This window comes from Notolepis coatsorum (assembly GCF_963971535.1).
Source record: "Notolepis coatsorum genome assembly, chromosome: 4".
Classification (NCBI taxonomy): Eukaryota; Metazoa; Chordata; class Actinopteri; order Aulopiformes; family Paralepididae; genus Notolepis; species Notolepis coatsorum.
The window spans coordinates 114,752,960-114,777,496 of record NC_140168.1 but is presented as its reverse complement, the minus strand read 5'-3'; the positions used below and the strand labels follow the sequence as shown (position 1 = coordinate 114,777,496).

The 24,537-nt window shown below is 43.4% G+C and overlaps 2 protein-coding genes across 2 annotated transcripts in view; both read right to left on the bottom strand.

Moving 5' to 3' along the window:
• Positions 1-8,708: 8,708 nt before the first annotated feature.
• Positions 8,709-16,075, bottom strand: cskmt (citrate synthase lysine methyltransferase). The gene is made up of 2 exons (XM_084312377.1): positions 15,932-16,075; positions 8,709-9,416 (listed from the first exon to the last, which is right to left on the bottom strand). The coding sequence occupies exons 1-2, from the start codon at positions 16,017-16,019 to the stop codon at positions 8,713-8,715; spliced, it is 792 nt and encodes a 263-aa protein (XP_084168503.1). The 5' UTR covers positions 16,020-16,075; the 3' UTR covers positions 8,709-8,712.
• A 2,391-nt stretch (positions 16,076-18,466) lies between these two features.
• The window catches only part of LOC311227351 (ubiquitin thioesterase OTUB1-like), a 44,716-nt gene continuing 38,645 nt past the window's right edge, over positions 18,467-24,537 (bottom strand). The window contains exons 7-8 of the mRNA XM_084312964.1: positions 23,849-24,043; positions 18,467-19,046 (exon numbers count right to left, since the gene is read on the bottom strand). Coding sequence (XP_084169090.1) covers positions 18,849-19,046; positions 23,849-24,043 — 393 coding nt within the window. The 3' untranslated portion in view covers positions 18,467-18,848. The remainder of the gene's footprint in view (positions 19,047-23,848; positions 24,044-24,537) is intronic.

Below are 24,537 nucleotides of genomic sequence, written 5' to 3'. Positions count from 1 at the left end.
AACGTTAGACGTTACTATAGTACAGTGTCTCTGCAGCCAGGTTTACTGTCAGTAGTACTGAGGATGGGAACTAACGTTAGACGTTACTATAGTACAGTGTCTCTGCAGCCAGGTTTACTGTCAGTAGTACTGAGGATGGGAACTAACGTTAGACGTTACTATAGTACAGTGTCTCTGCAGCCAGGTTTACTGTCAGTAGCACTGAGGATGGGAACTAACGTTAGACGTTACTATAGTACAGTGTCTCTGCAGCCAGGTTTACTGTCAGTAGCACTGAGGATGGGAACTAACGTTAGACGTTACTATAGTACAGTGTCTCTGCAGCCAGGTTTACTGTCAGTAGTACTGAGGATGGGAACTAATGTTAGACGTTACTATAGTACAGTGTCTCTGCAGCCAGGTTTACTGTCAGTAGCACTGAGGATGGGAACTAACGTTAGACGTTACTATATAGTACAGTGTCTCTGCAGCCAGGTTTACTGTCAGTAGCACTGAGGATGGGAACTAACGTTAGACGTTACTATATAGTACAGTGTCTCTGCAGCCAGGTTTACTGTCAGTAGCACTGAGGATGGGAACTAACGTTAGATGTTACTATAGTACAGTGTCTCTGCAGCCAGGTTTACTGTCAGTAGCACTGAGGATGGGAACTAACGTTAGACGTTACTATAGTACAGTGTCTCTGCAGCCAGGTTTACTGTCAGTAGCACTGAGGATGGGAACTAACGTTAGACGTTACTATATAGTACAGTGTCTCTGCAGCCAGGTTTACTGTCAGTAGTACTGAGGATGGGAACTAACGTTAGATGTTACTATAGTACAGTGTCTCTGCAGCCAGGTTTACTGTCAGTAGTACTGAGGATGGGAACTAACGTTAGACGTTACTATAGTACAGTGTCTCTGCAGCCAGGTTTACTGTCAGTAGCACTGAGGATGGGAACTAACGTTAGACGTTACTATAGTACAGTGTCTCTGCAGCCAGGTTTACTGTCAGTAGCACTGAGGATGGGAACTAACGTTAGACGTTACTATAGTACAGTGTCTCTGCAGCCAGGTTTACTGTCAGTAGTACTGAGGATGGGAACTAACGTTAGACGTTACTATAGTACAGTGTCTCTGCAGCCAGGTTTACTGTCAGTAGCACTGAGGATGGGAACTAACGTTAGACGTTACTATAGTACAGTGTCTCTGCAGCCAGGTTTACTGTCAGTAGTACTGAGGATGGGAACTAACGTTAGACATTACTATAGTACAGTCTCTCTGCAGCCAGGTTTACTGTCAGTAGCACTGAGGATGGGAACTAACGTTAGACGTTACTATAGTACAGTGTCTCTGCAGCCAGGTTTACTGTCAGTAGCACTGAGGATGGGAACTAACGTTAGACGTTACTATAGTACAGTGTCTCTGCAGCCAGGTTTACTGTCAGTAGCACTGAGGATGGGAACTAACGTTAGACGTTACTATAGTACAGTGTCTCTGCAGCCAGGTTTACTGTCAGTAGTACTGAGGATGGGAACTAACGTTAGACGTTACTATAGTACAGTGTCTCTGCAGCCAGGTTTACTGTCAGTAGTACTGAGGATGGGAACTAACGTTAGACGTTACTATAGTACAGTGTCTCTGCAGCCAGGTTTACTGTCAGTAGTACTGAGGATGGGAACTAACGTTAGACGTTACTATAGTACAGTGTCTCTGCAGCCAGGTTTACTGTCAGTAGCACTGAGGATGGGAACTAACGTTAGACGTTACTATAGTACAGTGTCTCTGCAGCCAGGTTTACTGTCAGTAGCACTGAGGATGGGAACTAACGTTAGACGTTACTATAGTACAGTGTCTCTGCAGCCAGGTTTACTGTCAGTAGCACTGAGGATGGGAACTAACGTTAGACGTTACTATAGTACAGTGTCTCTGCAGCCAGGTTTACTGTCAGTAGCACTGAGGATGGGAACTAACGTTAGATGTTACTATAGTACAGTGTCTCTGCAGCCAGGTTTACTGTCAGTAGCACTGAGGATGGGAACTAACGTTAGACGTTACTATAGTACAGTGTCTCTGCAGCCAGGTTTACTGTCAGTAGTACTGAGGATGGGAACTAACGTTAGACGTTACTATAGTACAGTGTCTCTGCAGCCAGGTTTACTGTCAGTAGTACTGAGGATGGGAACTAACGTTAGACGTTACTATATAGTACAGTGTCTCTGCAGCCAGGTTTACTGTCAGTAGCACTGAGGATGGGAACTAACGTTAGACGTTACTATAGTACAGTGTCTCTGCAGCCAGGTTTACTGTCAGTAGCACTGAGGATGGGAACTAACGTTAGACGTTACTATATAGTACAGTGTCTCTGCAGCCAGGTTTACTGTCAGTAGCACTGAGGATGGGAACTAACGTTAGACGTTACTATAGTACAGTGTCTCTGCAGCCAGGTTTACTGTCAGTAGCACTGAGGATGGGAACTAACGTTAGACGTTACTATAGTACAGTGTCTCTGCAGCCAGGTTTACTGTCAGTAGCACTGAGGATGGGAACTAACGTTAGACGTTACTATAGTACAGTGTCTCTGCAGCCAGGTTTACTGTCAGTAGTACTGAGGATGGGAACTAACGTTAGACGTTACTATATAGTACAGTGTCTCTGCAGCCAGGTTTACTGTCAGTAGCACTGAGGATGGGAACTAACGTTAGACGTTACTATAGTACAGTGTCTCTGCAGCCAGGTTTACTGTCAGTAGTACTGAGGATGGGAACTAACGTTAGACGTTACTATAGTACAGTGTCTCTGCAGCCAGGTTTACTGTCAGTAGCACTGAGGATGGGAACTAACGTTAGACGTTACTATATAGTACAGTGTCTCTGCAGCCAGGTTTACTGTCAGTAGTACTGAGGATGGGAACTAACGTTAGACGTTACTATAGTACAGTGTCTCTGCAGCCAGGTTTACTGTCAGTAGCACTGAGGATGGGAACTAACGTTAGACGTTACTATAGTACAGTGTCTCTGCAGCCAGGTTTACTGTCAGTAGCACTGAGGATGGGAACTAACGTTAGACGTTACTATAGTACAGTGTCTCTGCAGCCAGGTTTACTGTCAGTAGCACTGAGGATGGGAACTAACGTTAGACGTTACTATATAGTACAGTGTCTCTGCAGCCAGGTTTACAACACTGTTACTGTTCATCTCGCTGGTCAGCCTAACGCTCTCTGGCATCGGGGCTCTTACATCAAACACCATGAATTGTTTTGCACTGCCGTTTTACACACATAGTTATTCTGCAATTACGCACGCAGTATAATTATTTTGGGCGATTATATTTTTCCCACGATAGAGCTAGCAAAGCAGATTGGTGGTAGCAGGGGCGTAGCTGGGGGGGGGGGAGCTTAGGATGATTCCAAGGGCCCCACACTGGGGGGCAGAAATAAATATATATATATATATTTTTACTAGACATCACTCAGGTGTATTTATTGATGCTCTCATTGATACTATGTTTGTTTCTGAAGTGTGTGTGTGTGTGTGTGTGTGATATATAGAGAGAGAGGGGGGGCTTTGGTAGACTATTGCATTGGTCCATTCATTGAAGATGAACGCAATGCGACATCCTTTACTAGGCTCACCCACCAACAGTGCAGGTGCTGAACTGCTGATCCGAATGTATAGGTAAAAACTATATTGGGCGGCTAGGTGGTGTAGTGGGCAAGGCGCTTGCCACCAATGCAGGAGACGCATGAGAGATGGCGCCGCAACGAACGGCTGCCTGTCTGTGCGCTCCGTCGAGACTGTGCTTACTTTTGTTAATATTTATAGTTTTTAGAGTTTTGTTTGTACCAACTGTTGGTGCATTTAATGTGTATGACCGTCAGTCACTCATAGACATTGGATTACGGGAAACTTACCAACTGGATTACTCACTGGACCAGCTTTCTGAACCGCAACAATGGCCTGAAGAAATTCTCCGGAGATTAGGACCAGATCCTTTGTTCCTTGATCCCAGGAACAGAGGACCCAGACGGCGAGGAAAGAGAGCTGGAGTCCGTAACAGGCTGAGAACCAGGCGGCACAGGACACCACTACCCAGTATATTGCTAGCCAATGTACAATCAATTGACAATAAACTGGATGACATTCGAGCAAGGATTCAATATCAAAGAGACGTTAGGGACTGCAATGTTCTCTGCTTCACTGAAACGTGGCTCACGCCGGAGGTTCCAGACCACGCAATTCAACCAGCCGATCACTTCTTTATCCATCGCAAGGATCGGCCATCAGAGTCCGGTAAACAACGTGGAGGAGGTATTCCTGATGAATTGAAAATGGGGGACCCTGATGTAAACAAGACGAAAGTCTTTCTCTGGTCTGCATCCCCTTAACAATTGTGTGTATTGAGCTGTACTGTATTGTACCCATTCTACAATCTGTTAATAAAGTTTTCAATCAATCAATCAATTCAATCAATCAATCAATCAATCAATCAATCAATCAATCAATCAAGCCTTCATGTTTAACAAAAATTGGAGCGATCCAACTAACGTGAAGGAATTATCCAACCACTGCTCCCCAGACCTGGAATATATAACCATCAAGTGTCGTCCTTTCTTCCTCCCGAGGGAGTTAACGGCGATCATCCTGATCGGAGTGTATATTCCACCGCAAGCCAGCAACAACGCCGCGCTCTCCAGACTCCACGACGAGGTAAATAGAATACAAGCGACGAACGTTAACGCCGCCATTTTGGTGCTGGGCGATTTCAACAGCGCCAATCTGAGAAAGGTATTACCTGACTTCTATCAGCATGTGACTTGCAACACCAGAGGCGGTAACATCCTAGATCACTGTTACACGCAATTTAAAGGTGGCTACAAGGCTCATTCTGATAGTGGCTTTGGTAAATCAGATCACGCGTCAATCTTTCTTTCACCAAAGTACAAACAGAGAATTAAAAGTACTCCTGTAGTCTCGCGAGAGGTGCAGAAATGGGATTTGACGTCAGAGGAGACGCTCCGGTCTGTGTTTCACTGCACAGACTGGAATGTGTTCCGCGACACAGATAACATTAATGTCTACACGGAGACAGTGCTGGACTATGTTTGTACTAGGGTGGAAGAAACAATCCCCACTACCAAAATGAGAGTTTACCCAAATCAAAAACCCTGGGTAGACAAATCCGTCCGTGAAGCTCTGAGAGAGCGCACCAAAGCATACAACGACGGCCTAGTGGCAGGCAACATGAATGACCACAAGGTGGCGCGATACAACGTAAGGAGGACAGTGTCAGAGGCCAAACGGCGCTACAGGGATAAAATTGAACTCCAGTTTGAACAAGCTGACTCTAGAGCTATGTGGCAGGGGCTCAAAACGATGACAGACTACAAAGGCGCCTCCCTCAAACTGAACAGTGACATCTCCTTAGCAAATGACCTCAATACCTTCTATGCGAGGTTTGATGCTGGTAATAACAACACCAGCTCACAAGCCACGGCAATGGGGGGGGGGGGGTCGGCTGCTGATGGAGGCGCAGTGTTCAGGGTAACAGAGCATGAGGTGAATATCAGGAAGGCAGCAGGTCCGGACGGCATCCCCGGCCGCGTCCTAAAAGTCTGTGCCGACCAACTGGCCCCAGTATTCACTGACATATTTAACCTGTCCTTAGAACAGGCTGTCATCCCCACCTGCCTGAAGAAGTCCACTATTATCCCTGTACCCAAAAAATCCAAGCCTGCTTGCCTCAACGACTACCGCCCTGTAGCTCTCACCTCCATAGCCATGAAGTGCTTTGAGAAGCTAGTAAAGGGCTACATCTGCTCCTCCCTCCCCATCAACATGGACCCCCTGCAATTTGCATACCGCCCCAACAGGTCCACGGAGGACACCATAGCCCATGTGCTGCACACAGCAGCATCACACCTGGACAAGAGGCAGGGGAACTATGTGAGAATGCTATTCATCGACTACAGCTCGGCATTCAATACCATAGTCCCCTCCATACTCATAGCCAAGCTCAGGGACCTGGGCTTGGGCTATGACCTCTGCCAGTGGGTCTTGGACTTCCTGACTGGCAGACCCCAGGTGGTGAGAGCAGGCAACTGCACCTCCTCATCCATCACCCTCAACATAGGGGCCCCCCAGGGCTGTGTTCTGAGTCCCCTCCTCTACTCCCTGTACACACACGACTGTGTGGCTCAGCGGAGTAGCAATACAATCATCAAATTTGCTGACGACACAGTGGTGGTGGGCCTGATCTCTGCCAACGACGAGAGGGCCTACCTGGAAGAGGTCAAGGTCCTGGCGGGATGGTGCCAGGAAAACAGCCTCTCCCTGAACGTCAGCAAAACAAAGGAGATGATTGTGGACTTCAGGAGGTCGGGGGTCAAGGACTACAGCCCCCTCAGCATCGACGGGGCACCGGTTGAGAGAGTCAACAGCTTTAAGTACCTCGGAGCCTACATATCCGAGGACTTGACATGGACCACACACATTGACAGTGTTGTGAAGAAGGCACGACAACGCCTCTACTTCCTCAGGCGCCTAAGGAAGTTCCAAGTCAGTCAGAAGATCCTTAAGAACTTCTACTCATGTACAATAGAGAGCATCTTGACCGGCAACATCACCTCCTGGTTTGGGAATAGCACTGCACAAGACCGAAGCAGACTACAAAGAGTGACACGTTCAGCCGAACGCACAATTGGAGGGGGGCTCCCCACCCTCCAGAACATTTACAACAAGCGTTGCAAGGGCAAGGCTAAGAGAATCATTAAAGACTCCAGTCACCCGAACAACTGCCTCTTTGAACTGCTGCGGTCAGGCAAGCGATACCGGAGTCTCAAGGCGAGCACAGAAAGACTCAGAAGAAGCTTCTATCCCCAGGCCATCAGGCTGCTAAACGAACAATGAATGAACACTACACAACAACAACCACCAAACGCACATAGCACACACATCCACACGCACACACTCACTTTAAACAAACACACTGTAGCACCCACTCCACACACTTTATAGCACACACCCACTTTAAACAAACACACTGTAGCACCCACTCCCCACACTTTATATTTATTGATGAAGGATTGCACTACAACTCGTACACCTTACTGTAAATTGTACCTAAAATTGTACCTCATCCCATTTCTGCTTTGCACTAGATAGTACTGTACATTAGTACACTGCATAGTATTGTATATTATATGGTAACTCAGAACATTGTACATATGTCTATACCGAACACTGTGACCTCATTTTTCTTCTTCTAAATTACATGCTATATTATGTTATTTGATACTATCTTGTCTAGCACAGTCTCTGGAGCGTAACAGTAAGAAGCATTTTGTATGAAAGTATTCTGTACTTCTGTATGACAACTATTAAAGAACTTGAACTTGAACATTGCTATCAGCTTGGCTGGCCGTTCATACTAACACAATTGGCAGTATTAGAGGGTGGGAAAGCTGGTGGGTGGGTCCTGGTCGTTGTAAACAGCGACTCCTACAGTTCGGTCGGGGCGCCTGCTCAGCGAGGATAGGATCTAAGAGAGGTAGTGTGATCCTTCCACACGTTACACCCTCTCAGTGAGAGTCCGCGCTGCCAGGTGAAAAGAAGCGGTTGATTGGCTAGACGTGTGTCGGAGGAAGCACGTGATAGCCTCCACTCTCCCAGACCGACTGTGGGGGGTAGGTGACTCCCTGCTCCTGACCTGACGGCATTGCCCTGCAGCTCATTCACATCACAGTATAAACATGTAAACGACAAAACAGCAGCACTCACTTTCTGTCATTGATTCAACACTCGGAATATCGCCGACTGGATCACACATGAAAGAAATAGGGACCTTAATTGTAAAATGTATAAAACACACAATCAATGGATCAATGTAGTCAGTCTCTATATGTCATGATAAATACTTGCCCATTAGCTAACGTTAAAAATAGGGCTGTCAAAATTAATGCTTTAATTTGAGATTAATAAAAATTATTTAAAGCGTTAAAAAAAAGTTTATCTAGATTAATCTATGGAGTGAAAAACTTTCTGAACTTTCAGCAGTATATTTGCTTGTTCTTTTTTTGCATTGACTCATGCACCTTTTTGAAAATCATCTGACATGAAGATGGAACACATTTGTCGTTTGTTGTTAATATGATTTATATTACTGGTAGTTCATACAAGACATTATCGTCCTCTAAGCCAATCTGCACTTTAACATAGGTCTCGGTTGTTTTTATTTCTGTTAGCGCCGCGGATATAAGAGAGAGATCTTTAAAGCTGAGTCAATGTTGATGGTTTTGTTGAACATTTGTATTTCACAGGAGAGAAACTGTATTCAAAGAAAGCTATTAAAATAGTCTTTGAATCTAAATAGACTTTCTTTGTGTTGATTTTACATTAATTCCATGACTTTACTCAAGTAAATATCTGTTACAAGCTTCGGTCTTAAGTAGAAAAATGAAATTTTTTATCTAGATTTATCTAGATTAATTACAGAAAATTGTGAGATTAATTAGTTTTTTTTTTTATCTATTAACAGCACTAGTTAAAAGTGATATGGGCAAACAAAACCGAGGTGGTGTTGTGTTGTCATGTCAAGCGAACGTTAGTAACGAATAATAAGTCATTTTATTCCACAACAAATCCTCATGAATTAAAATGAAAGAGTGTAAACAGTGACTCTTACTCAATATAGAATTTATTTACATCTGTGTTACATTACGGTACACAACGACCCTCAACACCGAGACATGGCAGGGGGGCGAGGGCTCACTTGATAGCAGTAATAAGACACTCCTCTCAGCTCCCCGACCTCCTGCACCCCCACACTGGCCCCCCGGACCTCCGTCTCCAGCCACAGCAGCCGGGCGTCAGGGTCCTCGTCTGAGAACTGGAGCAGAGACCCGGAGCTCCGCAGCGCCCCGACACACTGTCTCAACATCCGGCCGGCCTTCCCTTGTCCCTCCTTGGACCTCAGCAAGGCATCTGTGGTGCCTTTGTCCACGATGAGATCCAGGAGATCTGACCCGGGCCCGTAGTGTCCGAGCAGAGCCGTGCAGTCCAGTTCTAAGAACTCCAGCCTGGAAGACGGGTTCTGGGGCTCGACCTCTTGACCTCTGGTGTGTTCTTGCATCTGACGCACGGCTACGGGGGAGATGTCTGCGCATGTGACGTGGACGGGGAAGGGGGAGTGTCTGTAGATGCAGGGCCCCAGGGCGGAGGTGCCGCAGCCCACGTCCAGGACCCGCCTCGCGGCCACAGGGTGGGGGGAGTGGGACCCCCCCTGGGACCCCCCCTGGACCAGCAGCGGCAGGATAAAGTCCCGGATCGCGTCGAAACCGAAGAACCACTCGAAGTTCTTAAAGTTGGCCGACTTGCTGCCGTTCTCGGTGTAGAATCGGTCCCAGGTGGCCTTCTTGTCCATGTTTTCAATTAGTTCAGCTATGGCACAGAAATGAAATTAGATTCAAATGTATTTCATGTCATTTAGCTGAAACGCTTTTATCCAAAGCGACTTACAAGTTCTGTACGACAAGTCATCAGGAAGGAAGGGCACGACTCTATCAGCTGAGTAACAATGTTCATCAAAGTGTTGCGTGTTACAGTGTAGGTTAGTTTATTAGGACAAGTGCATGACAGTAAGGTTAGTCAGGGTTAGATTACATTTTTTTCATTTCAGATAATGGTTGAAGAAGTGCATCTTTAGTCGACGGCGAAATATTGGACGGGTTTCGGCTGTCCTGACTTAAACCCTGTCTGCATAGGCACCATGTCCTTATAGGTAACTAACCAGAATGCAAGGCAACAGTAATGTGCATCAACAATATACAGGACAGGTGTACAGTGTAACAAGTGATTAAATGGAATATATAACAAAGTTGGGGGGGGGGGATTGTTGTACAGTATTATTATGTAGTGATATATATAAATACACTATGGTAGTAAGCCATACTGGCCAGTGGTATAACTAATAAGAGTAGGTATGGGATATATTCATATAGTTATAGTATACAGTGTACAGTATGTAAACAAAAATATATATATGGTATAGTGTTATTGTACATGGCTATCATACAGTGTCAGGGTGTTGAGGTAGGTAGTTATGATTACATTGTAAGGCAGTTGTAGACAGTGAAGGCAGTAATTATTATACTAGGTATTCTAACATTACACAGTGAAGGCAGTAATTATTATACTAGGTATTCTAACATTACAGTGATGGCAGTAATTATTATACTAGGTATTCTAACATTACACAGTGAAGGCAGTAATTATTATACTAGGTATTCTAACGTTACACAGTGAAGGCAGTAATTATTATACTAGGTATTCTAACATTACAGTGAAGGCAGTAATTATTATACTAGGTATTCTAACATTACAGTGAAGGCAGTAATTATTATACTAGGTATTCTAACGTTACACAGTGAAGGCAGTAATTATTATACTAGGTATTCTAAGGTTACAGTGAAGACAGTAATTATTATACTAGGTATTCTAACATTACAGTGAAGGCAGTAATTATTATACTAGGTATTCTAACATTACAGTGAAGGCAGTAATTATTATACTAGGTATTCTAACATTACAGTGAAGGCAGTAATTATTATACTAGGTATTCTAACGTTACACAGTGAAGGCAGTAATTATTATACTAGGTATTCTAACATTACAGTGAAGGCAGTAATTATTATACTAGAGTAGGTATTCTAACATTACACAGTGAAGGCAGTAATTATTATACTAGGTATTCTAACATTACAGTGAAGGCAGTAATTATTATACTAGGTATTCTAACATTACACAGTGAAGGCAGTAATTATTATACTAGGTATTCTAAGGTTACAGTGAAGGCAGTAATTATTATACTAGGTATTCTAACATTACACAGTGAAGGCAGTAATTATTATACTAGGTATTCTAACATTACAGTGAAGGCAGTAATTATTATACTAGGTATTCTAAGGTTACAGTGAAGGCAGTAATTATTATACTAGGTATTCTAACATTACACAGTGAAGGCAGTAATTATTATACTAGGTATTCTAACGTTACACAGTGAAGGCAGTAATTATTATACTAGGTATTCTAACGTTACAGTGAAGGCAGTAATTATTATACTAGGTATTCTAACATTACACAGTGAAGGCAGTAATTATTATACTAGGTATTCTAACGTTACACAGTGAAGGCAGTAGTTATTATACTAGGTATTCTAACATTACAGTGAAGGCAGTAATTATTATACTAGGTATTCTAACATTACACAGTGAAGACAGTAATTATTATACTAGGTATTCTAAGGTTACAGTGAAGGCAGTAATTATTATACTAGGTATTCTAACATTACACAGTGAAGGCAGTAATTATTATACTAGGTATTCTAACGTTACACAGTGAAGGCAGTAATTATTATACTAGGTATTCTAACGTTACAGTGAAGGCAGTAATTATTATACTAGGTATTCTAACATTACACAGTGAAGGCAGTAATTATTATACTAGGTATTCTAACGTTACACAGTGAAGGCAGTAGTTATTATACTAGGTATTCTAAAATTACAGTGAAGGCAGTAATTATTATACTAGGTATTCTAACATTACACAGTGAAGACAGTAATTATTATACTAGGTATTCTAACGTTACAGTGAAGGCAGTAATTATTATACTAGGTATTCTAACGTTACACAGTGAAGGCAGTAATTATTATACTAGGTATTCTAACGTTACACAGTGACGACAGTAATTATTATACTAGGTATTCTAACGTTACAGTGAAGGCAGTAATTATTATACTAGGTATTCTAACATTACAGTGAAGGCAGTAATTATTATACTAGGTATTCTAACATTACAGTGAAGGCAGTAATTATTATACTAGGTATTCTAACGTTACACAGTGAAGGCAGTAATTATTATACTAGGTATTCTAACATTACAGTGAAGGCAGTAATTATTATACTAGGTATTCTAACATTACACAGTGAAGGCAGTAATTATTATACTAGGTATTCTAACATTACAGTGAAGGCAGTAATTATTATACTAGGTATTCTAACATTACACAGTGAAGGCAGTAATTATTATACTAGGTATTCTAAGGTTACAGTGAAGGCAGTAATTATTATACTAGGTATTCTAACATTACACAGTGAAGGCAGTAATTATTATACTAGGTATTCTAACGTTACACAGTGAAGGCAGTAATTATTATACTAGGTATTCTAACGTTACAGTGAAGGCAGTAATTATTATACTAGGTATTCTAACATTACACAGTGAAGGCAGTAATTATTATACTAGGTATTCTAACGTTACACAGTGAAGGCAGTAGTTATTATACTAGGTATTCTAACATTACAGTGAAGGCAGTAATTATTATACTAGGTATTCTAACATTACACAGTGAAGACAGTAATTATTATACTAGGTATTCTAAGGTTACAGTGAAGGCAGTAATTATTATACTAGGTATTCTAACATTACACAGTGAAGGCAGTAATTATTATACTAGGTATTCTAACGTTACACAGTGAAGGCAGTAATTATTATACTAGGTATTCTAACGTTACAGTGAAGGCAGTAATTATTATACTAGGTATTCTAACATTACACAGTGAAGGCAGTAATTATTATACTAGGTATTCTAACGTTACACAGTGAAGGCAGTCGTTATTATACTAGGTATTCTAAAATTACAGTGAAGGCAGTAATTATTATACTAGGTATTCTAACATTACACAGTGAAGACAGTAATTATTATACTAGGTATTCTAACGTTACAGTGAAGGCAGTAATTATTATACTAGGTATTCTAACGTTACACAGTGAAGGCAGTAATTATTATACTAGGTATTCTAACGTTACACAGTGAAGACAGTAATTATTATACTAGGTATTCTAACGTTACACAGTGAAGGCAGTCATTATTATACTAGGTATTCTAACGTTACACAGTGAAGGCAGTAATTATTATACTAGGTATTCTAACATTACACAGTGAAGGCAGTAATTATTATACTAGGTATTCTAACATTACACAGTGAAGGCAGTAATTATTATGTTACGGACAGTGTCCTTATGTGTATATATATGGGAGTAATGTATGTAATCTGTTGTGTATATAGGCATGTTTTGTTTGTTGTTGTCTTGTCTCCCTCTTGTGTCTACATATCCCCAGGTTCCCAGTTGCAGCAGCAGCTGGTCAATCAGCAACTCACCCCGGTGCAGCGGCAGCTGAGACTCGTTCTGCAATCAACATCCACTCTCCCTTCATAATACCCTTTGTGTTTCAGTGTTAGTTGGCTCCCTGGTTCGTTTGGTCTGTGGTTGTGGTAATTATACTTGGTCTGTGTCTGTGTGGGAGCTCATCTTTGTGTGGTCTGGTAATAGAGCTGGTGAAGGCTCTGGCACTTTGTGCTATTAGTTAGTTTAGGACTTTGGTATAGTTTTGTGCTGTTTGTGTGTTGTATAGAGCTGTGGCCTGGTTGGCATTAGTTTAGTTATTTGTACATTTCAGTTTTGTTCCTAACTTGTGTATTTCCTCGTCACCCAGCCTATGGTGATTGTTTTGCTTTGTTATTAATCTTTTGTTTCGCACACAGGGACATTGAGGGCAGGAAGATACCCTGGGGTCTACATCTGCATCACGTAGGATAACTACTGTTAAAGACACCAGTTTAGAGTGAGCACCACCTCCTGTACTTTGGGGCGTCCGCGCCTGTCAAGGGGGGGGGTGGGCTTTTGTTTCCTTTTGATATTATTTGGTGCTCACTGGTAGGTCCTCTTTGCTCTCTGTGTTGCTGATCCTTATTTGTAAAATAAATAGTTATTTTACAATCTATCTCCGGTGTTTTGTGTCACTGCACCCTCACCTATCCTGTCTGTGGCCTAGTGTTGCGTCTCCCCACGGGGGCACGTAACATATTATACTAGGTATTCTAACATTACACAGTGAAGGCAGTAATTATTATACTAGGTATTCTAACATTACAGTGAAGGCAGTAATTATTATACTAGGTATTCTAACGGTACACAGTGAAGGCAGTAATTATTATACTAGGTATTCTAACATTACACAGTGAAGGCAGTAATTATTATACTAGGTATTCTAACATTACAGTGAAGGCAGTAATTATTATACTAGGTATTCTAACGTTACACAGTGAAGGCAGTAGTTATTATACTAGGTATTCTAACATTACACAGTGAAGACAGTAATTATTATACTAGGTATTCTAACATTACACAGTGAAGGCAGTAATTATTATACTAGGTATTCTAACGTTACAGTGAAGGCAGTAATTATTATACTAGGTATTCTAACATTACACAGTGAAGGCAGTAATTATTATACTAGGTATTCTAACATTACACAGTGAAGGCAGTAATTATTATACTAGGTATTCTAACGTTACAGTGAAGGCAGTCATTATTATACTAGGTATTCTAACATTACACAGTGAAGGCAGTAATTATTATACTAGGTATTCTAACGTTACAGTGAAGGCAGTAATTATTATACTAGGTATTCTAACATTACAGTGAAGGCAGTAATTATACATCTCTCGAATACCCAAATTGAAGCTGCTGTGTTACGTTTTGTACTAATAACGAACACAGAAATCCAAATCGCAAGTTTTATATAATACCAGCTGATGCATCACGGAGGAAAAAGTGGCTGGTGGCTAACGTTCGGCTAACTCGCTCTGTGTTGTGGTCGTGGTAGCTACATGCTAAGCTAACGTTAATTACATAATATCGAACCGATAGGAGCTTATCTCATCTAATCTTACGTGGTGGTACCACGTGTGCCACTACCCGATCAAACATCCACGTAAGATTAGATAAGATAAGCTCCTATCGGTTCAATATTATGTAATTAACGTTAGCTTAGCATGTAGCTACCACGACCACAACACAGAGCGAGTTAGCCGAACGTTAGCCACCAGCCACTTTTTCCTCCGTAATGGTATAAAACTTGCGATTTGGATTTGTTTTTGTCATTAGTACAACGCGTAACACAGCAGCTCTTTGGCATTGTGAAGGACTGAAGAAAATTCCGCTTGATAGTCTTTAATTTGACGCTTTAACGATCCGTTTCTGCACTAAATGAACCATACACAATGTACGAGGCGGGGCAGTTACCCCCCACGCTGCAGTTGCCTAGCAACAACAGGCAGGAAGTTGACTTCGAGAATCACTACCCACCTTCAAAAACACTCTCAAAGAACACCTACGGGAGACTGCAATTCGAAACTGGCCCCTACAAATGTCCTAACCCAGTTGTACAATAAAGACCAAGCATGGCTTTGTCAGTATTCCAATGTACAGTGCCCCCCCCCCCCCCCCCTACCCAACCCCCCCCCCCCCAATGTACAGCCCCACCTACCCAACCTCCTCCAATGTACAGTTTCTATGTCAAATGTATGTCAGTATTCCAATGTAGTGTCCCCCCCCCTACCCAACCCCCCCCCCCCCCCCCACCTCCAATGTACAGCCCCACCCAACCTACCCAACCTCCTCCAATGTACAGTTTCTATGTCAAATGTATATACACTCTTTTTCTGGATTTTTTTTAGTATCAAACAGTACTGTATTTGCAAATCTGGTATGTCATAAATGTATAGATGTAGCAGTACTGTCTATCAGTAGCAGTATGTCGTGTGTGTCATATGATGAATTGAAAATGGGGGACCCTGATGGAAACAAGACGAAAGTCTTTCTCTGGTCTGCATCCCCTTAACAATTGTATGTATTGAGCTGTACTGTACTGTACCCATTCTGCAATCTGTTAATAAACTTTTCAATCAATCAATCAATCAATCAATCAATCAATCAATCAATCAAGTAGCAGCAGCCTTGTTTCAGAAGCAGGTCAGCATTAGCAGTTAGTTAGCAGCAGCATCTAACAGCATGTTGTGAACAACACAGCTGCTTGCTGGTTCAAACCTACTTATTGTAAGAGAGGAGTGCCGCCGAACACAAGCCTCTGTTACAAACAGCCTTCTGTGCGACATGGTCTTCATCATGGTCTTCATCATGTTGTTGGACAACAGAGCTGCTGCTTCTTCTTCTTCACAACGAGCTGCTGCTTTACCGACACTTCCTCGTTGGTTGTTCTCAAGGTCAGGCGGGTTGGTCTCATTCTCGCTGCGCCACCTGCTGGTGAATGTGTAAACTAAAATACCAGGGGACAGTTTACATTATTGTATACAAAGAACATAATAATGTTCATTCATACAAATTCATACAACATGTAGTTCACCTCGTCATCATCATCATCAAGTTACACACAAACACAAATAGTCTGTTTGTAAAGAGTCAAACATTAAAATGCATGGACTTAATCAAATTCAAATCTGCACAAATTATGTTTCTGGCAATAAAAAACAAATGACCAAGCAACATTCAAAAAATGTTCATGGCTAGAGAGAGTGTTTATCATTTTAGAGGGACATTAGCTTTAAAGCAACCTACGGTACATACAACTCTTAAAAGTATGTGCATTGCAGTTTGTGGGATATCACTCTGGAATGGTCTGGGTGCGAATATAAAATTAAGCAATAATATCAACCAATTTAAAGGTAGCTATAAACAAGCACTTATGGACACATGAGAGAGAGAGGAGTTTGAGCAGTAATGTGACTGCCTAATACATATTTTTTCTGATTTGGATAATTGGATATATAAAAAACTGTACTTTTATTTCATTATTTTTATTTGTATTCAATTATAATGTAAAATATTGTAAGGAAGGGGCAGGGCTTGATAAGTGTTTTACTTCCCCCTGTTCCTTCTCGAACACTTATTGTATGGAAATAGTCTTCGACTATTTACCTTTTTGTTTTTTTAAACTTGTTTTATGTTTCTATGTTCGAGACAAATCAAAATCAAATCAAAGTTTGCGGATGATAATACTAGTCATTGGACTGATCACCGGTGGCCTGGTGTCAGGACAATAGTCTTTCCCTGAATGCAGACAAAACCAAGGAGATGATTGTTACTTCTATTTTTATCATTTATTTTACTTCTATTAGATTATATTCAATTTTACTTTATTCCACCTTTTGTTTATTATCTGTCCGTTAATGTCGCACCAAAAAATAAAGACCCTTCTGATTCTGATTGACCCAAGGAGGACAGGTGTGCAGTACACACTACTGTACATACTGTAGGTGACAGAGGTGCAGTACACACTGTAGGTGAAACAGAGGACAGGTGTGCAGTACACACTACTGTACATACTGTAGGTGAAACAGAGGACAGGTGTGCAGTACACACTACTGTACATACTGTAGGTGAAACAGAGGACAGGTGTGCAGTACACACTACTGTACATACTGTAGGTGAAACAGAGGACAGGTGTGCAGTACACACTACTGTACATACTGTAGGTGAAACAGAGGTGGACTCTTCTCCAGATGTACGTGGAGAGCGTCCCTCCCAGTCTGGTAGGACACCGCCCAGGACAGGAAGGCACTCCGGCGTCATGTGATCAGACCTCCCAGTCTGGTAGGTCACCGCCAAGGACAGGAAGGCACTCCTGCGTCATGTGATCAGACCTGCAGTCCCTCCCAGGAGCAGCCCCCCCTCACATGGATTCCTCCTTTTTCTTAAGTTTTTTTATTCTAAGTCTATATTTTGTGATTCTGTGTGAAGTGGGGGGAGTAGCAAAGTCAGATTTTCATTGTACAGTGTAACTGTGCATAATGACAAATACATATGTTATAATGAATTGAAAATGGGGGACCCTGATGTAAACAAGACGAAAGTCTTTCTCTGGTCTGCATCCCCTTAACAAATGTATGTATTGAGCTGTACTGCATTGTACCCATTCTGCAATCTGTTAATACAATTTGCAATAAATCTTGAATTGCGTAGTAATTGAACTACATGTAGTTAACTACTCCCCAATACTTTGAACCAGCCATCGGTTGTATTGATTGATACTATTTGCACTTATACCATGGTATAATCCAATTGAAACCTTGATACTAATGGAAATATCATGGTATTTCCAGTCTTTGGACACTAGCATTATCGTAGTGACCATATATTTCCGTAATGCGAGGTAACTGTGCATTAATCGACATAAAAAGAACCACAAGATGGTCTCCCGTGGGTTATATTTATATTATGGTCTAGTTGCTGTAGCCAGGAAGGTTAACATAACGGTCTAGACATTATAACAATAACAGCAGGTATAAAAAAAAAAAAAAAAAAAAAAAGGGGGTTTTTACTAGTTCCAACTAGTCACAGTGGATTCACATTATCACAACTTAAGAGGGGGACTACGTCCAATTTAAGATATACATGTTATTCCTCTGGTCTAAGACTTACATGTTATTCCTCTGGTCTAAGACTTGCATGTTATTCCTTAAACTCAACTTTGTGATGTCATAAGTGCTAATACTCAACTTTGTGATGTCATAAAGTATCAACAGTGTCTGGTTCAGTGTGCGAGCCGGTAAAACACGACAAAACGACACAAGATGTAAATCCCTTTAATAAAACTCAATGAAACGCAGTAACAAAGGAAAATAATCCAACAAAAAAGCAAGTAGAGAACATTTACAACCACAAAATAAAACCTGTACAACTAATACGCCTGGGTCACGTCTACCCCACCCCCCTCCCCCCAATGATATTATTATTATTATTTTTTAAATGTATTTATTTGTAATTAATTAACCATTCTGTGATGAGTAGGGAAGAGAACATGTGAGGGGAGGGAGGGAGGATGTATTGTGATTTCATATCACTTCCTCAAATACAACAACAGTGTAATCTTCATACACAGATGTCTGCATCATCGACATGGATCATGAAGCCCCCCCCCCCCCGTGCGGGTGCGACAGCGCCCCGGGCCGTTATTTGTACAGGATGTCGTAGTGGCCGGGCCGGTAGAGCAGGAAGACGCGCGGCTCGCTGCCCTCGGGGAACACGTGGTGGTTGACAGTGCCGCCCTCGCCCCGGTCCATGTACTCCACCAGGATGGACACGTCCAGCGCCTGGGCCAGGGCGATGATGTGGATGTGGTCGCTCTCCTTAGACATGGGCTCCACCTCCTGGAGAGAGAGAGAGAGCGGAGACCACAGGTTAACCCTTCCACTGCCACACCACAGCCGGTTAACCCTTTCACTGTGACAATACAGAAGGATAGCCCTTTACTATCACACAACCGACGGCGATGCTCCATCATTAGCTCCGCGGACGCGGACCGAAACACGTCGGTACTACCGAGTATCGAATCAAGCGATACCCCAAAAAAAAAAAAAAACGTTCACACGCACAATATATGCTTACCTAGGATTTTACTTGATTCAACAACAAAGCAGTCGGAGCAATGACAAGCCGAAAACTGTCGAAATTGTAGTTATTTGAAGTTTGGATTTTTTTTTTTACGACTGAGGTAGGTAAATGAAATTTCTTGAGACTAAAGTACCGAAAAAAGGTACCGTTGGGTACCGGTATCGATTCACAGGTGAAAGGTACCCATCCCTACTGATCATCTTAACACACTGAACAAGTCAAAGACCAGCTCGTACCACAGCTTTATGCAACATGAAAGCATTCTGTGCGAAGCTTCGTCTATTTGAGACGCAACTACGCAATTTCAATGTTGCGCACTTCCCTGCGTTGTCCGAAATCAAATGTGCTTTTGCCCAATGACTTAATAAATTCAGTCAATTAAAGTTGATAACATTTTCTAACAAACATTAGTTGATGTGATTTATGATGTGATGTCAATCATGTCATTATACACACATTAGCACACACACACACATGCAACATAACACATTATCACACACACACATGCAACATCGCAACATAACACATTATACACACATTATCACACATGCAACATCGCAACATAACACATTATACACACATTATCACACACACACACATGCAACATCGCAACATAACACATTATACACACATTATCACACACACACACATGCAACATCGCAACATAACACATTATCACACACACATGCAACATAACACATTATACACACATTATCACACACACACATGCAACATCGCAACATAACACATTATCACACACACACACACATGCAACATAACACATTATACACACATTATCACACACGCAACATAACACATTATACACACATTATCACACACATGCAACATCGCAACATAACACATTATACACACATTATCACACACGCAACATAACACATTATACACACATTATCACACACATGCAACTAGGGCTGACCTTCGAAGCTTTTTTTGGCAATCGAAGCTTCGGGGCCGAGCTTCGATTATAATTCGAAGCTTAGAAAAAAATATATAATAATAATTCATTATGATAATCTTATGTTGTGGGACTTGTACAGCACTTTGGTAAACTTTGTTGTTTTTAAATGTGCTCTATAAATAAAGTGGATTGGATTCATTAATTAAGTAGCCCCTTACGTGACTGTGACGCAGCCAACAAGGTTTCACTCGGCTGCGCTGCCTGGGTGCAGTGGGGCTGCTCTCACAGCCAACGACATGACATAATTATATTGCAACCTTCGTCTATCAAGCAAACAATTATATAATATTTAATTTATAATTATATCAGACAATGCACCTACAAAAGCAGATGATTACAATTAAATTAGCCAACTTGGTAACACATTAGTCATAGCAGCATAGGCATAGCCTTATTAATGTTTTGTGTGGCGTCTCCGTTGTGTACAACATTCCCTTGGAGATGCATTTTGGAGGCAAAAATAAATAAAAAATAAATATATATATATTTTTTTTACACTTTTTTTTTAATGTTCGAAGCTCATGCCATCAAACGAAGCTTCGAAGTATTTAAGACAGCCCTACATGCAACATCGCAACATAACACATTATACACACATTATCACACACACAAATGCAACATGGTGATTAGGTTTTCAGATGACAACAGTGATGGGTGTAATAATAATCACCAATAACGACGAAACAGCCTAGAGGGGAGAGATTGACAATCCTTCTATAGAACCTACAGGCCTTCTACAGAACCTACAGGCCTTCTATAGAACCTACAGGCCTTCTATATAACCTACAGGCCTTCTACAGAACCTACAGGCCTTCTACAGAACCTACAGGCCTTCTACAGAACCTACAGGTCTTCTATAGAACCTACAGGCCTTCTACAGAACCTACAGGCCTTCTATAGAACCTACAGGCCTTCTATAGAACCTACAGGCCTTCTATAGAACCTACAGGCCTTCTATAGAACCTACAGGCCTTCTACAGAACCTACAGGCCTTCTATAGAACCTACAGGCCTTCTACAGAACCTACAGGCCTTCTACAGAACCTACAGGTCTTCTATAGAACCTACAGGCCTTCTACAGAACCTACAGGCCTTCTACAGAACCTACAGGTCTTCTACAGAACCTACAGGTCTTCTATAGAACCTACAGGCCTTCTATAGAACCTACAGGCCTTCTATAGAACCTACAGGCCTTCTATAGAACCTACAGGCCTTCTATAGAACCTACAGGCCTTCTACAGAACCTACAGGCCTTCTATAGAACCTACAGGCCTTCTACAGAACCAGGCCTTCTACAGAACCTACAGGCCTTCTGCAGAACCTACAGGCCTTCTACAGAACCCACAGGTCTTCTATAGAACCTACAGGTCTTCTATAGAACCTACAGGCCTTCTATAGAACCTACAGGCCTTCTACAGAACCTACAGGTCTTCTATAGAACATACAGGCCTTCTATAGAACATACAGGCCTTCTACAGAACCTACAGGCCTTCTATAGAACCTACAGGCCTTCTACAGAACCTACAGGCCTTCTATAGAACCTACAGGCCTTCTACAGAACCTACAGGCCTTCTATAGAACCTACAGGCCTTCTACAGAACCTACAGGCCTTCTACAGAACCTACAGGCCTTCTACAGAACCTACAGGTCTTCTACAGAACCTACAGGCCTTCTACAGAACCTACAGGCCTTCTACAGAACCTACAGGCCTTCTATAGAACCTACAGGCCTTCTACAGAACCTACAGGCCTTCTACAGAACCTACAGGCCTTCTACAGAACCTACAGGCCTTCTATAGAACCTACAGGCCTTCTACAGAACCTACAGGCCTTCTATAGAACCTACAGGCCTTCTACAGAACCTACAGGCCTTCTACAGAACCTACAGGCCTTCTACAGAACCTACATTTCTACAGAACCTACAGGCCTTCTATAGAACCCGACAGGTCTTCTACAGAACCTACAGGCCTTCTATAGAACCCGACAGGTCTTCTACAGAACCCGACAGTGGTACAGAACCTACAGGCCTTCTATAGAACCCGACAGTGGTACAGAACCTACAGGCCTTCTACAGAACCCGACAGTGGTACAGAACCTACAGGCCTTCTACAGAACCTACAGGCCTTCTATAGAACCCGACAGTGGTACAGAACCGACAGGCCTTCTATAGAACCCGACAGTGGTACAGAACCGACAGGCCTTCTACAGAACCTACAGGCCTTCTATAGAACCCGACAGTGGTACAGAACCTACAGGCCTTCTATAGAACCCGACAGTGGTACAGAACCTACAGGCCTTCTACAGAACCCGACAGTGGTACAGAACCTACATGCCTTCTATAGAACCCGACAGTGGTACAGAACCTACAGGCCTTCTACAGAACCCGACAGTGGTACAGAACCTACATGCCTTCTATAGAACCCGACAGTGGTACAGAACCTACAGGCCTTCTATAGAACCCGACAGTGGTACAGAACCTACATGCCTTCTATAGAACCCGACAGTGGTACAGAACCTACAGGCCTTCTACAGAACCCGACAGTGGTACAGAACCTACAGGCCTTCTACAGAACCTACAGGCCTTCTACAGAACCTACAGGCCTTCTATAGAACCTACAGGCCTTCTACAGAACCTACAGGCCTTCTACAGAACCTACAGGCCTTCTATAGAACCTACAGGCCTTCTACAGAACCTACAGACCTTCTACAGAACCCGACAGTGGTACAGAACCTACAGGCCTTCTACAGAACCCGACAGTGGTACAGAACCTACAGGCCTTCTACAGAACCCGACAGTGGTACAGAACCTTCTACAGAGGCACGACAGAGAGCATCCTGACTGGATGAATCACCGCGGTATAGGAGCTGCTCTGCCCTCTGGTAACAGTGCATCATGTGAATACAGGAACCGACCCAACACCAGGGGAGTGACCCAGCCCAACACGAGGGGAGTGACCCAGCCCAACACGAGGGGAGTGACCCAGCCCAACACGAGGGGAGTGACCCAGCCCAACACGAGGGGAGTGACCCAGCCCAACACGAGGGGAGGGGAGTGACCCAGCCCAACACGAGGGGAGTGACCCAGCCCAACACGAGGGGAGTGGAGTGACCCAGCCCAACACGAGGGGAGTGACCCAGCCCAACACGAGGGGAGGGGAGTGACCCAGCCCAACACGAGGGGAGGGGAGTGACCCAGCCCAACACGAGGGGAGTGACCCAGCCCAACACGAGGGGAGTGACCCAGCCCAACACGAGGGGAGTGACCCAGCCCAACACGAGGGGAGGGGAGTGACCCAGCCCAACACGAGGGGAGTGACCCAGCCCAACACGAGGGGAGGGGAGTGACCCAGCCCAACACGAGGGGAGTGACCCAGCCCAACACGAGGGGAGTGACCCAGCCCAACACGAGGGGAGTGACCCAGCCCAACACGAGGGGAGTGACCCAGCCCAACACGAGGGGAGTGACCCAGCCCAACACGAGGGGAGTGACCCAGCCCAACACGAGGGGAGGGGAGTGACCCAGCCCAACACGAGGGGAGTGACCCAGCCCAACACGAGGGGAGGGGAGTGACCCAGCCCACCTGCTGGCAGAACTCCTTGACGGAGCGCCCGCCCTCGATGAAGTGCTGGAAGAAGGCGTGCTCCCGCTGCAGGTACCCGGAGGTGAGCAGGCGCAGGTACACCACCACGTAGTCCGACACGTTCTGGTCATTGAGCGAGCACAGCAGCTCCTTCAGGCCCGGCTGCTTCTCACAGAGCTCGATCAGGTCCATGAACTAGAGGAGGACACAGAGAGGAGGTTAAAGATCAGGTCCATGACCTGGAGGAGGACACAGAGAGGAGGTTAAAGATCAGGTCCATGACCTAGAGGAGGACACAGAGAGGAGGTTAAAGATCAGGTCCATGAACTAGAGGAGGACACAGAGAGGAGGTTAAAGATCAGGTCCATGACCTGGAGGAGGACACAGAGAGGAGGTTAAAGATCAGGTCCATGACCTGGAGGAGGACACAGAGAGGAGGTTAAAGATCAGGTCCATGACCTGGAGGAGGACACAGAGAGGAGGTTAAAGATCAGGTCCATGACCTGGAGGAGGACACAGAGAGGAGGTTAAAGATCAGGTCCATGACCTGGAGGAGGACACAGAGAGGAGGTTAAAGATCAGGTCCATGACCTGGAGGAGGACACAGAGAGGAGGTTAAAGATCAGGTCCATGACCTGGAGGAGGACACAGAGAGGTTAAAGATCAGGTCCATGACCTGGAGGAGGACA